The 16,657-nt window shown below is 39.8% G+C and overlaps 1 protein-coding gene across 7 annotated transcripts in view; it reads right to left on the bottom strand.

Annotated features, from left to right (window-relative positions):
• The window catches only part of LMBR1 (limb development membrane protein 1), a 131,056-nt gene that overhangs the window by 23,836 nt on the left and 90,563 nt on the right, over nt 1–16,657 (bottom strand). For 6 of the 7 annotated variants that reach the window (XR_010381506.1, XR_010381504.1, XR_010381505.1 and 3 more), the window contains 5 exons: nt 14,837–14,913; nt 14,118–14,195; nt 11,347–11,420; nt 11,022–11,112; nt 9,726–9,792 (listed from right to left, as the gene is read on the bottom strand). Coding sequence is in view for 3 of the 7 variants with exons in the window: in XM_064487148.1 (XP_064343218.1) it covers nt 9,726–9,792; nt 11,022–11,112; nt 11,347–11,420; nt 14,118–14,195; nt 14,837–14,913 (387 nt within the window). In the remaining 4 variants the exon portion in view is untranslated. Of the gene's footprint in view, nt 1–8,806; nt 8,988–9,725; nt 9,793–11,021; nt 11,113–11,346; nt 11,421–14,117; nt 14,196–14,836; nt 14,914–16,657 lie in introns of all 7 variants that reach the window. The other variant, XR_010381507.1, reaches the window with a different exon arrangement.

The raw sequence follows: 16,657 nt of genomic DNA, 5'->3' as shown, positions 1-16,657 counted from the left end.
AAAAAACTACAAACAATTAAAGAACTAAATAAGTTCAGAGTGCTCAGGGAATGAAAGACCCAACACTGTAAAGATGCTACTCCTCTCCGATTTTTCTACAGATTAAACGCAATCCAAATCAAAATCCTAGCAGACATTTATGTTAAAAATGACACCCTATTTTTAAAAGTCACATAGGAATGCAAAGGACTTAGAATAACTAAAACCATTCTAAAAAAAGAACAAAGCTGAAGAACTACACTACCTGATTTCAAGTCTCATGATCAACTCACAGTAATCCAGATGGTGCAGTACTGATGTAAAGACAAAGACATCGATGGAACGAAACAGAATTCAGAAACGGACCTGCGCCCACACATATATGGAGGACAACTGATTTCCAACAAAGGTGTAAAGGCAATTCAGTGGAAAAGAACAGACTTTTCAGGCAGTGCCGCTGGAATGACTGGCTGCCAAATGCCAAGAAATAAACTTCAATTCATACCTCATACTATATATAGAAATTAATTCAAAATAGGTCGTGAACCTAAGTATAAAACTTCTAGAAGAAAACATAGGAGATAATCTTTGTGATCTTGGGTTGGAAAAAGATTTAGTAAATATGACACAAAAAGCACAAACCATAAAAGAAAATTTGGCAAATTTGATTTCATCAAATTAAGAATGTCTGTACTTTGAAACATATTGGTAAAAGAATAAAAAGACAAGCTGCTGAATGGGGAAAAATATCTGCAAATCACATATCTTGATAAATAACTTTCATTCAGAATTTGTAAACAGCACCCAAAACTCAAGAATAAGAAAATAATTCCAATTTTTTAAGTGAGCCAAAGATCTGCATAAATTTTTCATCAAGGAAAATATACAGATGGCAAATGAGCACATTAGTCACCTGGGAAATTCATGTTAAATCCACAAAAATCTACTATATGCCTAACATTAAACTGACTGACTATGCCAAGTATTGGTGAAGTTGTAGGGGCGCCATCTAAGGAGCAGGGGGACCAACCCCACGTCAGGCCCCCAGCCCAGGGGACACATAACAGGAAGACAAACCCCCACAGCGGCTGGTTTGCAAACCAGCAGAGGCTGACACCAGGGGAGCCAGAGGGCTGCTGTAAGTCGAGACCTCACTCACGAAGCGTGCATGCACAAACTCACTCACTCAGAGTCCCAGCAGAGGCTGTTGCCTGAAAAGCGCCTGGGTCATACAAGAAAGAGATGCACTGACTAATCTCAGGGTGTGTGTGGAGGAGCAGGGATCCAGTGGAACTTTCTCCAGGGACAGAAGAGCTGCTGGGCACCATCTTCTTTTCCTCACCTTCCACCTGGCTGGCCTGGTGCTAGTGGGCGCCATTCTGCCACTGTCTATTAACCTAGCTAACACTGCGCCCTGCCCTGGAATTCCCCTGAGGACCAGCCCTGCCCAACCCACCAGCCCCCTCAAAGCGGCTCCTGTCTCTCCTCACCTGGCAGGAGGCCTCAGCCAGCACTGGTGCTCCTCCAAGGCAGCTCCCAATCCAAGAGGCCAGCCCTACATATCACTGTGCCTGCAGCAGCCAGGGTCAAGCCTCCAAGCTGGCCTGGAGGCCAACACTGCCAACCACCACACCTCAGCAATCATGGCCCAACCACAACAGGAAGATGCACACATCCCACACAGGAGACACCCCTGGAGCACCTGCTCTGATAACCAGGGGGGACTGCGTCACTTGACCCCACAAGTCACCTTCTAAATAAGGCCATTCTTTCAAGATCAGGAGATGTAGCTGGAATATCTAATACATAAAAACAAACATAAAGAGGCAAAATAAGGAGACACAGGAATACCTTCCAAACAAAAGAACATGACAAAATTCCAGGAAATGAACTAAACTGAATGGAGAGAAGCAATCTACCAGATAATGAGTTCAAATAAATAGACATGAAGCTGCTCACTGAACTCAGAAGAATGGATGAACTTAGTGAGAATTTCAAAAAAAAAAAAAAAAAAAGAAAATATACACACATACAAATATATGTATATATGCCAATCAGAATTGAAGACTACAACAACTGAAATGAAAAGTACACTACAGGGAATCAATAGCAGATGAGAGGATGCAAAAGAACAGAACTGGAAGACAGGGTAGCGGAAATGACCCAACACAACAGTGAAAGGAAAAAAGGACTTTAAAAAATGAGGATGGTTTAAGGGACCTCTGCAACAACATTAAGCATGCTAATACCTGCATTATAGGAGTCCCAGAAAAAGAAGAGAGAAAGGGGCAGAAAACCTATTCGAGGAAACAATTCCTGAAAACTTCCCTAACCTGGCGAAGGGAACAAATCCACGTCACTAAATACTCTGATCAAAAGACATGGGATGGCTGAGTAGAGAAAAAAATAAGACCCATATACATGCTGCACACTAGAGGCTCACTTCAGATCTAAAGACATACACAGACTGAAAGTAAAGAGATGGAAAAAGATATTATATGTAACTGGAAATGAAAGGAAAGCTGTGGTAGCAAAACACTAACTCAAAAAGATACGTGTAGCCCAATGTACAGTGCAGCATTGTTTACAATGGCCAAGATTTGGAAGCAGCCTAAGTGTCCATCAAGGTGAATGGATAAAGAATATGTGATATATTTACACAGTGGAATATTAGTCAGCCATAAAAAATCCCTGAAATCTTGCCATCTGCAATACATTAATGGATCTAGAGGGTATTATGCTAAGTGAAATCACTCAGACAGAGAAACACAAATACATATGATTTCACTTATACGTGGAATCTAAAAAACAAAAACAAAACAAAATGAAAACAGACCCCTACACAGAACAAACAGGTGGTGGCTAAGGAGAGGGGGATAGGAGGGTGGGTGAAATAGGTACAGGGGATTTAGTGGTATAAACCTCCCACTGTAAAATAAGCCACAGGGATGTAATATACAGCATAAGAAATATGGTCAAGAACATTACAATAACTGTCTGATGACAGAGGGTCACCAGGCTTATCCTGGGGATCATTTCATAATGTATGCAAGTGTCAAATCGTCATGCTTTGCACCTGAAAGTAGTATTATACTGCATATCAACTATACTAAAATAATAAATTAATAAAAATTTAAGAAAAAATGTAGCCCTTGGGATTAGATTACCTTGACAAAGAAACAGGGAAGAGAACAAATATCTACTGTCTACCGTGTGAAGATCTTTTCTTAAAAAGTAATTTATTGTGATGAAATTCACTTGGCATAAAAATATCTATTTTAAAGTAAATAATTCAGTGCACCTAGTGCACTCACAGTGTTGTGTGACCGCCATCTCTATACAACCGCTGAACACTTCCACCACGCCAAAGTGAAAGCGTTAGCAGCTTCTCCTCATTACCCTCCCCCTTCCTCGGCAACCACTAGCCGACTTCCTGTCCGTGTGGATTTTCCTGTCTCGGACACGTCATAAAGTGGAGTCATACACTACGTGGCCTTTGGAGTCTGCCTGTTTCGTTCGGCATTATGTTTCTAAAGTTCATCCATGTTGTAGCCTGTGCCAGTGCTTCATTCCTTTTTCCCTTTATTTTCTGTTTAATTTTGGTAAAACAAGTGTAACACAGAATCTACCATCTAAATCATTTTTAAGTACACAGTTCAGAAGTGTTAAGTACACTCACATTACTGGACAACTAGCCTCCAGAATTCTTTTCATCTTGAAAAGCTGAAACTCTATTCTCATTGAAGAACCATTCTCCACTTCCCTCTCCCCTAAGCCCTGGTACCCACCATTCCACTTTCTGTTTCTATGAATTAGATGACTCTGGGGACCTTGTATAAATGGAATCACCCAGTATTTGTTTTTGTGTGTGCGTGTGTGACTGGCTTATTTCACCTGGACATCATTCCTTTTTATGGCTGAATAACATTCCATTGTATGTATAAACCACAATTCGTTTTTCCACTCATCTGTCAATGTACACTTGGGTTGTTTCTACCTTTTGCCAATTATTATAAAGGTCTTTTAAAATAATAAAACTAGAATACTTAGTCAAAAAATCTTGGAACATGGAAATAAAGACAATCAGGATGGAAGCAGGACACCTGGAATATCTCGGTTCATCTATTCTGAGAACGCAATATTCAGTACATATTCAATATGGCAGCATCCAGTGACATCACAAATATTTATTAGGTAGAGGCTATGAGGGATAAAAAGATGCATAAAATTTGGACTTGTCCTTTAAGCAGAGCAAGGTTTTTTGAGAAAGGCAATTCACATAGGTAAGTATAACAAGGCTGAAACAAGAATCTCATATACCCTCACAAGTGACAGAGGATGGGACCTGGCCTCTGAGAACAGGAGGACATGGACAGGCAGAGAAAGGTTGAGGAGAGAGGGCTGCGGGAACAATATGAACCAAAGCTTGCGGAAGGAAAAGTAATTTGCAAAAACCAAACCAATTTCAGTCATAAAATTTACATGCCACAAATTCATTGTGTCCTAATGTGAAGGCAAGTGAATTCAGCAGTCCAGATGAACTAGAGTATGTGAATTTTAATACAAACTAAAATTAAATGAAAGAGAATTATAATCATAGTCCAAGGACAAAGCTAAAGTGCTAATTTTAAAACAAATGACAGTTTCTGACCTCCAATTTGGATGGTAACTGTCTACTCTCTTCTGGAGAACATCTCCGGAGACGGAGCCTCCAGAGCATCTCTCAGCATCGCTTCCTCACTTGGAAAATTTAACACTTTCTTGGCTCTTCTGCTTTCGCTTCTGACTCCACCCTCCTCAGAAAGGACACCTATTTAGAGTCCACTTCATGAACACTCCCTCACAATAAAATATTAAAATGAAATCAAATACGCAGCTTTGATGCCAAACAAGTCTGAGTCTTTTCACTTTTCAGAGGCAAATGTGAGAAACATTAACAAGATGAAAATGAGCCCTGCCATGAGGTGCTGGTACCAGAAGGCAGCACAACTCCCAAGCTTCTGGTCTGGCGTACGGGACAGAAAGCGTCCCAGGACTGCGGGGAAGTTCAGGGGAGGGAGAGGAGGTGGAAGGAGAAGGGAGAGAGAGGGAGGAAGACACACACACACACACTCGTGTGCGGGTCCTGCCGTAGAGGCAGCCGGTGTGAGACTGCAGCAGGACACCTACACAGTGCAGAGCTCGGTGTGTCTGCTCTTAGTCCAGGGATGGGCGGTGGGTGTGGGGACAAGTGAAGCTGAGGAGCAGTCACAGAGACAGCTGAAGAGTGGCCAGAGAAGGAGAAGGAAAAGAAGCGGAGTGGTGTCCAGAAATGAAGAAGAGATCTGGGGAGTGGGGTTACAAATGGGAAATGCCATGGAGCAATTAAGATATAGGCAGAATCCACAGGACTGGGCAACCAGGAGGTCCCTGACGACCTGAGCAGAGCGAGGTAAGTAAGTATTTTGGTTTGAAATTCATTTTCAGCCGATCGAGCTCCAGAAGAAGAAACGATTCCAAAACCTTTTCCTCTTTTAACTTCTACTGGGCAGCTCACAGGAGTGAGGAGTCAACAGAAGAAACAGGAACTCCCATCAAAGAATCAGAAACAACGTAATACCCAGGTGAGAGTTTTAAGTTTCCTAGAGGACACCGTGGGTGTGTGGGTGTGTCTCTGTGTGTGTGGTTCCTGGGAACTGTGAAGAGGGGGTTAGGATTAAAAGTGGTGGTCACAAGGAATTTGAACCTGATCTCTTAGTCATTAATACTCTTTCTAAGCAGAATTTATTCAGGTATTGATTTAATTAAAAATTAATTTTAGAATAAAATTTCCCATAAATCAGGAGAGCCCCTGTTCGTCAGTCTCAGAGCTGGCTGCGCACGGGCATCCAAGCAAGCAGGCTCAGCCAGGCAGAGGGCCCGGCTCTTCGCGCAAATCAGACCCTTGCTGTAGTTTACTGTCTGGTTTCAACTGTCACATTTTAATTATTAACATTAAAAAATTGTATCTTAAGGCTCCTTCCAACTAAATAATCCTAACTGGGAATATTTTCATGTGAAACTATTTCACGACAAGTTAAAATTAAAGGATGGCTAAATTACTTAGAATGTGTGGCCAACACGGCATTTTCTCAGCAGGACTGTGTGCTCTGAAACAAGAAGAGCAACAGAAGGACAGGACAGGCAGACGCTGGGGACACGAGTGCTTAGGGAGTAAGCACTTGTTTCTCTCTTAATTCCTTCCACATTTGACACACAAGACTTTTTCTTGTTGTTAAAAATCCTAGCTAGATATACAAATTCATTGTTCAGATATAAGAACATTAGTAATCAATCAGAAGTTACCTAGTACCACTCATTTATTAATGTCTGCAATGTAACAAAATACAATTAGGTCACATACAAACTTCTTTGCTGAGGAATTTTCAATATAGGGTTTGGAATTATTTTTACATTACAGTCACAGTCAGTCAGGAACACACATCATGACTCACATTTATTTCCCAACGGTCGTATCTAAGCATCACTTCTTTCTGATTCACAGTGAGGGGGAAAGCCCTGGGTAAAGATCAGCAGTGTATTTACAAACCCAAACAAAGACCTCTCCGAAAAGGACCAGTTTTTAAACACGGCCCCTCCATCATGGGCCAGGAGAATAATCCACTTTTTCTTCTGCAAGGTGATGGACTACATGGGACCCAGAGGATACATACATGGAAGCACTAAAAATAAATTCAAGCTGATTTGAAAGGACAATAGTTTTTTGTTTTAATAGCATAAGCACATTAAAAAAAAATCTGCGTTTGGGCCTTGCATAACTTACAAGTTACAGAAAGAATTTCAGGATAAAAATATAACTATAAACATAATTTCAAAATAGAAATTGGTAAAAGTACTGCAAAGTTTGTTGGTTATCTGAGAAAAATTTTCCTGTTAGAGATTTCAAATAAAGATGATGCAAAAACTGTCAGCCCCTCAAGTTTTTCCCCGATTAAGCACAACAAAGAACATGTCAGCAACCTTGCAAAATCTATTCTCACAAAGCTCACTGTCGCCTTTAAAATACTTTACTATAGAAAAGGCATTGGGTTTGATCCTGTTCTATATTCACCTTGTTGACCATCTCCTCTTACCACGTTGAGAGTCTATTATACCCAACAGTAAACTGATTACTAAAAATGTGGACATCATATCCCCCAAAATGTTAGAGCCTTTAAAACTGAAGACTAAATAGGCAGCCAAACCGTGTTTGGAAATCATACCCACTAGCACAGCATTACTCTTAAAGGTTTTAAAGAGTCTGAATAAGAAATGTTAAGCACTCACTCATTGTGTTTCCTGTGGGCAACAAAACTATCATCTATATTAATTATATTTGGCTAGAAATACACGGCCAGAACGCTCGCTCCCTAATTCTTCGTGGCAAGTGATATGCTTATAAAATCTACTTAGCAGTAATTTTTCAATCAGTACAAAATTTTCTAAGTTTAAATATAAGAAGCTATCTCAAAGGAATTCTTTAATAAACCTGTCATGTCACCAGGCATTCACGCCTAAAGCTACAGTTTAAGCCTGTGACGGCGCAGCAGTAGCAGTTGGCAAATTAAATTTTTTTTTAAAAAACCCTCAAAATTCTCATTTTTGAAGCAAAAGTCTCACCAAATTAATTATTTTCTACAGGATTCAATGTATTTCCAATTTCCAATTAAAGTTATAATCATCACTAAAAATTATTAAAATAAGAACAAAACTGCCCATACACAGGTAAATTCTACTTCTTGCTGCTTCATTTCTCATGCAACTGTGACTGCTGGTTGAACTCACAGGAGCACACGAGAGCACCCGAAGGGTCGGGATTTCCTCAGGAGAGGCAATGAGAAAGAGTGAAAACTTTCACAGCTTGGAATTTGGCTGTTAAATGCATCCTCTATTCTAATCTTACAAGCTTTTCGTCTAGTAAATCAAAACCCCGTTATACACCAGGATAATATTCATGACAGTTCTCTATGTTTTATCCTCTTAGAATCAAAGACTCAATTCCCAAGGGTTAACAGAGGAATTACAAAGTAACTCTCTAGTTTGCATTTTCTATAATACTAAAATAAAGCTTTTTCTTTTAGTCTAGAAATTTGCTTTTTTAATACTGTGAAAAGCCTCTATGAATCTGTTTAACGTATTTATTTCTTTTCATCTATTCAGTGCCACTGGGCATAACATGTAATGCAGTGCGTGTTGATATTTTGCAAAGCACCACATGACTCACTGTACCCTAATGCACTCCATTAATCCTGTTTGGACAGCTGGGTCCAGGCATTTGTTAGCTGCATTTTAATTGTCCCATCTTTCTTTTTCTTCTTTTTATTTATCTCTATGGCAAACTACTCAGGAATTTAATTTGTTGATCTTCAAAAAGCACATTTTGCCATTAATTTGTTTTCTTTGTATTAAAACTGTACTCAGCATGTAATTTTCTTTCATAAAATCAGTATATATTACTATTAACAATTAATTTTAAATAACAGCAGAGTGAATTTCATCACTGATAAAATGGTAGGTTGGCTGTAATATCACAGAAATTATCTGTTGGACTGCCATAATGCAAATGATAACAGTTACAAGTTACTGAAGTACATATTTTTGGCATTTTCAAGATCTGCGCACCATGAGCAGCTGTCGAACAATAACAAGCCTTACATCGCAAACACAAAAGAAGACAGACCACTAACAGGCGGGCTTTGTGTCAGCCCGGGGAACAGTGGTCCCTGTTACATTTACACTTAGGTTTCACTTTTTATTAAAACGTGAGCTTCTTTGTAAGAATTATGAAGACAACTGTAATAAAGCTTACACTTTCTTGGCACAGTCTGCATCCCTCATAGCTGTGAATCTTGAATGCATAATAGAGCAGTGCAGGAGCTAAAACAAAGGCTCCCAGAAGTTACTCGTAATCTGTGTTGTAAGCAGACAGCTGAGGCTGGATAATGGGGTTTTCTAATCACTGGTGAGCACTCTTAAGTCAGATCCTAAGTCTAGAAATAAAGAAAACTGTTTAATGGAATTTTTTGTCTGAAATAATATTTAGCCAAGAACTGAGAATACAGTCTGCAACAGTGCTTTATAAAAGATAAGAACACCAAATGAAGCTTTAGTCAGCTATTTCAATGACGAAGTAGAAACGTTTCACTTTTAAAAGTAAATTCTCTGTGAACTGAAGTATTAAGAAAACTGTATGAACGACAGGCGAGTAAAGCACTAAAGAGCTGGCGGGCGCCCTTCACGTCGGGTGTGCTCTCATAGAGCTCCCCGCTGTCAGGTCTAATTCCATGGACATAACGCAGCATAAAACAAGTTTCATAGATTTTCAATTTTTAAAACCACTTACAAAATTATAAGTTTTTAAAAATGTTTCATGTGGGAAAAAATCAGTTTAATATTTTCTAGACATTAAACATCGTTTTAAAAAAAATCAGTTTCCTCACTAGAGTACTCAAAAGTTAAACTAGTCAGTGAAAAAAATTAAGTCTATTGTTTGGAGAAGGAGTATTTTTAAGTATCTGAAAAAAAATGGCCTTTATTTGATAAAAGTGCTTGTTTTGGTATAGCCCTATATATAAATGAATTATAGAAGTAAAGGTATAAAATAATATGGGAGGAAGTACTATATTTCGAAGAATGATCTTTCTGAAAAAAGTCTAGAAACTAGAAGTTTATAAAAAATATCTTGAAAAGGTACAGACTTTAAGCGAAAAGTTGTCACGTGAACTTACCCAGTGTTCTTGACATCACAGGCAGTGCGGAGCTCAAGACCAGGATTGACACACAGTTCCCAATGATCTGTGATGGGAGGCAGAAGGAGCACTGGGCAGTTACACGGCACGGGGAAAGCAAGTCCGCCCACAGCCTGGCAGGTTACTGTGCACGCCAGTTACCTGCTGTACCTGCTGGATTCTTAATGATACTCCTCGATGTAGAAAACAAGGAGAACAAGAAAACTGTTTCTACAAACACCCGCAGTTCTATCTGTAAGCTCTACAGGACATGTACCGCCCCCGGCACAAACACAAAGTTCAAGGGCACTTAAATTACTTTACAGACACACACTTTACATTACTGACTGAGGTCGCCAATTTCAAAAAAAAGTCTGCCTGACAAGTAACGAAGAATGAATACTTTTAAGAACTTCTGGCTCTATTCTTAAAGCCAAGACCACTGCTCAAGATATATAATATCTACTTCTGATATGTTTAACTATTATAAGATGCAATACCAAAAAGCTAGCAATCCCAAACACCTAAGTTCTAGTAGTCCATTACAACGTATCTTGTGCGCATTCTTCCATATCAAGTAAGAGGGGCCGAAAACACGGATACTCAGGATTACTTGCACTAGGTGCCAAGTATCTCAAGAAGCCACAGCCTGTTAGGCAGATAAAGATATGCACAAGAGCCTCTCCCCGTAAAGTAAGCTGAAATGGGGAAATACAATGAGGGAAAGCAGCCAGCAGCCCTTGTCACTCCTCACTGTCAGCCTGTGGGAACATTTCACAAGGATGCAGTCACCACAGAAGACAACAGCCTTCGTCGCTCGGAAGCCAATGACACACCGCAGAAAGTCAAATTGGCCTCAGACTACAAAATGTTTCTGAATAGATCTCTTCCGTTTTGCTTTAATTATTCAAATTTGGAATACTCTGTCTCTGCTACTTGTGGCAGCTAAGTTCTTCAGATTTCAAACAAGCTCCCTGAAGTACAGTCAGCACAATCAAAGTTACTCATTAGCAAGACGTTCTCTTTGTAGGAGAAAGAGTCCTTTCAGGAGCCTTCCGCGGCGGGTTAACAAGCTCCGCGGCTCTCTGCATTTACACGTGAATGGAGGCCATCCAGACTAAACACAGCACATCCTTTTCCCACTCGTTCAGCATTTTGAAAATCCTCCAGTGTGTGTTTACGCAACTCACAAATACCTAGAACTGCAAATGAACCGCTCAGGGCAATTACTAAATAAAACAGCCCGTTTGTCTGGGAAGCAAAAGGGAGGCACAGTCACCTAAGACTTCACCTTACCTTTGTCATAGTCGTGTCATCCTTCTTGGGAATAAAGTTTCCAAAACATCGAAGGCTATAGAAACCAACAACAGAGGACACCATAAGATAGCTATGAGAATCAAGGAAAAAGCTCTCCGAAGAATGCCAGTTTCCTTCAGTTCTCAATAGTCTCCAAGATGCCTTGAGGCCCGAACGAAAAACAAAAGCAAAGGCCACTTGGAGTGCTTGAGGAAGGCTGGCATGTTTTTCTTCCAGGAAAGTGTCTTAGTAAAATTACTACTGTCCCAGAAAACTGGACAAAAAAATTGCTAACAGACAGAAACTTCAGTCAGAGAAAGGATACAAAATCAAAATGATTTCAAGTGCAGCTCCCACAAAGCCAAAGGCAGAGAGAGAAGCATTTCCTATTCCAGGCCCCTGGGGGAAAAAAAACACTTTTCAGAATTCAATGACACCATTATATTTGGTTTCCCTAAAAGTGTTGTTTCATAAACATAAGACAGTTGAAATCAGGAATGTTTAATACCCTGGAATAACACCTAGGCTTTCAAAGGAAAATGAACTGTGACAGGAGACTGAGTTCATCAACTAACTCAACCACAAGTTAACACTTCCAACAAGCTCAGTTCTCAAATGTCTTTTAAGTTACTTCTCAAAATGGTATGATTATACTTATTGTTAAATCCTAAATATTCTTGGAAGAAATTTTTTAATATAATACTACAATAAGAATAGGGCATATAATTGTCTGAACCCTGAGGCAACGATATAAACACTACACAATTAAAGTATGTCAAAATTGAAGCAAGCAAAGAAAGACAGTTGAATGTGCATATCCTGTTTCTACTCTTGCAAGTTTCCTTTCCCCAAATCTTCTTTGGGAATTCATAGATTTAATTAACAGGGATTTTTCAAACACAATGCTATATATTTTTCCCTAAACATTACAGCTATTCTCAAAATCTATCTTTATCTAGAACTTAATAAAATAAGGGGAAAAAGTAATATTTACTAATGAAACCAGATAGGCAAAACATCATTTCTTACTGAAAGAGGAAAAATTTTTTCAAAGCTTACTAATTAAAGGAACTCTCTGAATAGAACTACTATTTTGCTATCAGCTTCAATTATATCTGACAGATAAACCAGAACGTAAAGTCAGCCTAAGAAAAAATAAACCAATGAATAATATCATACATATTATTTACACAATCGTATTTAGACATAAAGAAGAACACCAATGGAAACTGCATACATAAATGAGGTAAGGGCAAAGAATTTATCAACTTTTGTCAACCTTCTGAAGAAAAAATGAAGACTGCTAATAGAAAGCTTATTAATTGGGATGGCAACATTTTGGAAATATTCTCTGTCTCAAGAGAAGGCCCCCAGGCAGGATTAGGAGGATCTGATTTATGGACACAATCATACAGCGCCTACCATGTGTGAGTCCCTCGTGCTATGTACTAAGGGGGATGGTACAACACAGCACCACGGGGCTTGGGCCTTACCTAGTGTGCGGTATATGTGAAAATGGGCCAAGAAAGGGATGGAAGTCAACACAGTAGTTGACTTCCTGCTCAGTCAATGGATTAGGGTCTAAAAGAAGACCAAGCCAGGGCGGTAGATGGAGGAGGACTGTTCACGGTTGCTCATCAGCGCAGTGAGGCACCTGGAGAGTGCTGGGAGGCTCACAGTGGCATGGAGACAGTGGCAGTAACAAATGGCACCAGGTCCTGAAAGGCCGGGGGCAGGGAGCCAAACTGAGAATCGTGCTGAAAGAATTAGCCTTTGAAAGAACAGTCTCTTCATCTTGGACTGAAGGAAAGGACTAAATATAGATATTGGCTTTTTTCTATGGGAGAAAAGGTGTAGGAGGTGGTTCAGAGAAAGAAGTGGCACGGAGGACACAAAACCTGCCCCCTCAAACGTGCCAGCACGAGGGTTATCTCGGGCTGATTGTTTTTAAGGAACAGAAGACTCAGGAAGCCTTCCCTCTTGCCCCTACCCACTCACCCCTTAACTGCCTGAAAGAATTTAGAGAAAGGACTGGGTTGGAGGGGCCCTGTCACCAGAGACGTCCACAGAGAGTCCCGGCTCGGGGCAGAGGCCACCTGGCAGAACCTGGGAACCAGAGTCCTCTCTGTGGCCCATCTGCTCTTCCATCTGCATGAGAATTGCCTCCCTCCTCTTCCAAGTCCCAAGCCCCTCTCCCTTCTCCTCTCAGGTGCCACAGAAGCCTCAACTGCTCAGCTTGCCCTGGGGTCTCACTGTTCTTATATACACATAATTAAAATCTATTTTCTCCTGTTAATCTGTCTCACGTCATTTTAATTCTTAGACCAGCCAGGAGAACCTAGAAAGGGTTAAGAACAATTTTTTCCTTCCCCTAAAGCATCAAAAGTCTGAAAGAGTTTTGAAGTCATTTCTATGGGAAATGGGAAAGGTGCTAACTTTGAAAAGTGTAATAAAATGTCAAAACTTAAATGCTACTTTAAGTATCCAAAAGTTTATAGAGACACGTAGAAAAAGGATGCCATATATGAATATTTAGAGGAGACTACCTTCCATATGGAGAATATATTTAAATAGACTAATTGATGGCATTTAATAAAATCACAAATTTTTAAAGAAGAGAGAGTATTAATTCATGAAAAAGATGTGCATCTGACTCTCCTCCAGTAACTGAACATTTTGACTCAGGTTCATAAAACACCTGACTCTTCGGAAGCACGAGCCCTTACAACCATACATCTGGATCTTTTGCAAACACAATGAATCCATCTGATAAACTCCTTCCTTGTATTTCACAGAGTATACATTTTCTTAAAGGATCACAAATAAGAATTTCAGTAAAACAAAGATAAACTCTGATACGAAGTATGAAACTCTGAAACCTGGTAAAAGCCTCAGACAATCCAAATTAAGAAATCAGAAACAAAAACTGGAGTTCATAAACACTGCTCTGAAAGCTCACTGCATAAAGAAACTCATACAAACTGAAGCGGATGTATGCAGAAAGGGGAATGCTCTCATTCACTTACCTGAAGCACTCAGGGTGTACATACAGAACACTAACACAAAAGAAAGGCACTTTAAAGCGTTTTACTTTACCCTTGTTCCCTTTGGCATTGCTGTTTCATCAACCAACAGGCAAAGAATATTACAAGCCACCAAGAGGACTGAAATAGACTACAACATAAAAAGTAAGCCGTCAGGTTTTAATTTCAAAGATACTCTGCCAAAACATATATATTAAAACCTAAGTAACCAACCAAATGTATGCTTCAGAGTAGTGGAAAAGCAGTTAAGACCAAAATTCTACACATAAACTTAAAGAAGTAATGAGACTATAAACTCCAGAGTAAATTCTTTACAATTCTGCAAAGTATTATAATCTCAAAGCTTAAGACAAAAGCTAACAATATAGATCCATTTACTAACTGATTTCACCAACTGGAAACCTACAAGTCCACAGATTTTAAAAATGGTTAAACTGTTATCAGAACTAACTTAGTAAAATTCTCATATCCTGTCACAAAGTTTGCAGCAGGGTATCTGCAACACCTTGTCTCTCCTTAATTTTCAACTGAAACAAAAGAATGCATTTCCTGCTTTTATGAGGAAATAGGCAATCTTGAGGACTTCTTAAAAATTACCATTAATTTCATCTTTTGCTCTACTGAGTTTTTACAAATAAAGGCATAGGTGGATTTTAATCCCGTTGATAGAAAACCAGTTTACCTGAAACCATTTAGCTGAGGGAGTTGCCATACACAAATGCTAAAGTAAAAAATAATTTGCTTTATTTAACTAGGCAAATAAATTCTTACTGTCTCAATAAGAAGGAGAACCATAACTGCAGGATACACCAAATTTCTTTCCCACGCTGAAGCCTTTTTGCGCCTCTCTATTAGAAGGAAAAACAAAATATCAAACATTTCAGTAATTTACAAAAATTCTCTCCAGATCCACATTTTCATCCCTTACTACTATAACCAGTAAGGATTATTTTTACATAAATAATTTTTCCCAAAGACATAAATTATTTTTAATTTTCCTCCACAAGCCATAAAAATCAGAACTTTAAAATCAGTTTTCTGTGTTAAACAGCCCAATCTTACATTTAAATTCTAACACTGAAGACCTTTCAACTGTTAGTGACATACATTGTGAAAGTGCAGCTTACTCTGAAAACACAGAAATACTTGCACTGCTTTTTTTATTGACATATTGCATACTGACAGATTTACACACATCTGATAGAGATCCGAAAAAATCAGGTAACATGAGTAAGAACCCCTCCAGTCCCACACCCCAAGGTAACACTTCCAGTTTCCTACAGGCTGGAGGCAAACTTCTGCTTCCAGCGACAATGGTCTACCTTACACCACACCAATCCTTATGCCATGGGACAACTGGAAAAGGATGGGTCAAACTTAACTTAAAAAAAAAACCCGTATGAAGGTATCAGAGTGCTTCCGTGATGACGGAGGCGAGGGGCCGATTCTGTGAAATGAGCTGGAGGGAGCCCGCCAGCGGGCACTACTCTCCCTGCACGGTGTCTTCCAGCACAGAACTGGCCCAGGGCCACGCGGCTGGAAATAAGGCCCAAGTCTGTGGGCAGAAGAAAATGACGCTAAAGCAAAGCTTGCAGCACACTCCACACTCAAGGTGGCCAGCGTTTGAGAGGCACTGGGCACAGAGGAAAGGTGAGTCCGACACTCAGCTACTTCCGCTGCCCAGCGTCAGGGCCGCAGAGGCTAAGAAGACGAGCAGAAGGCGGAGCAGGAGACAGAGAAGCAAAGCAAAGCTCTGTCAGGCTCAAGCTTCCCGAGAGGTAAAAATCAGAGTGCAGGGCTCATGAAGAAGATGGATCACAGAGACCACAAAACAGCCAGGCTCTCAGTCAGGATCAAGGAAAAGCTATACCCAAGGAGGAAGGCCAACCTCGAAACAGACAAGCCCTCGTCAAGACCAAATCCTGGTCCCGAATGACCTCAAGCCCCGACAGATTAGACTGATCCGTCCCTACACTAACTGCCCACCAGAAGCAAAAGGAAATCCTCTCAAAAACAAAACATCATCCAGAGTGTCCACAATTTTTGTACGAGAAATGTCTGACATTCGATCCAACATCATCAGGAGACTGGACAAAGGAAAAGGAGACAATAGAAACGGACTTGCAGTGGATCTGGATATTGGACCTAACTGAAAGAGACCTTAAAACAACGGATTAAAATGTTCAAGTAAACAAAATGGCAAACGTCACAATTTGAATCTAGAAAAGTAATCAAATGGAAATTCAAGAACTGAAAAAACACTAACTAAAATTCAGAGTTCAACACATAGTTTTGACAACAGTTATGACTTAGCTGAAGAGTGAAAGAGAGATGGAGGAAAGATCGGTAGAAATATCACAGACTGAAGCACATACAAAAGGAGAAAAAATATATAGGGAAACATATAAGAGTTAAAAGATCCAGCATATGTGTAACTGGAGCCTGAGGAAATAAAAGAGAATGAGCAGAAGCAATATTGGATGAGATAATGGCCAACAATTTCCCAAATGGATGAAAGACATTAAGCCATACACCCATGAGGTGTCACAGATCTCAAAAAAGGATAAATACAAAGAAAAAGACATTAAAAGA

This window comes from Camelus dromedarius, chromosome 7 (genome assembly GCF_036321535.1).
Source record: "Camelus dromedarius isolate mCamDro1 chromosome 7, mCamDro1.pat, whole genome shotgun sequence".
Lineage (NCBI taxonomy): Eukaryota > Metazoa > Chordata > Mammalia > Artiodactyla > Camelidae > Camelus > Camelus dromedarius.
The sequence above is the reverse complement of the archived record's forward strand: the minus strand, read 5'-3'. Positions and strand labels throughout refer to the sequence as shown.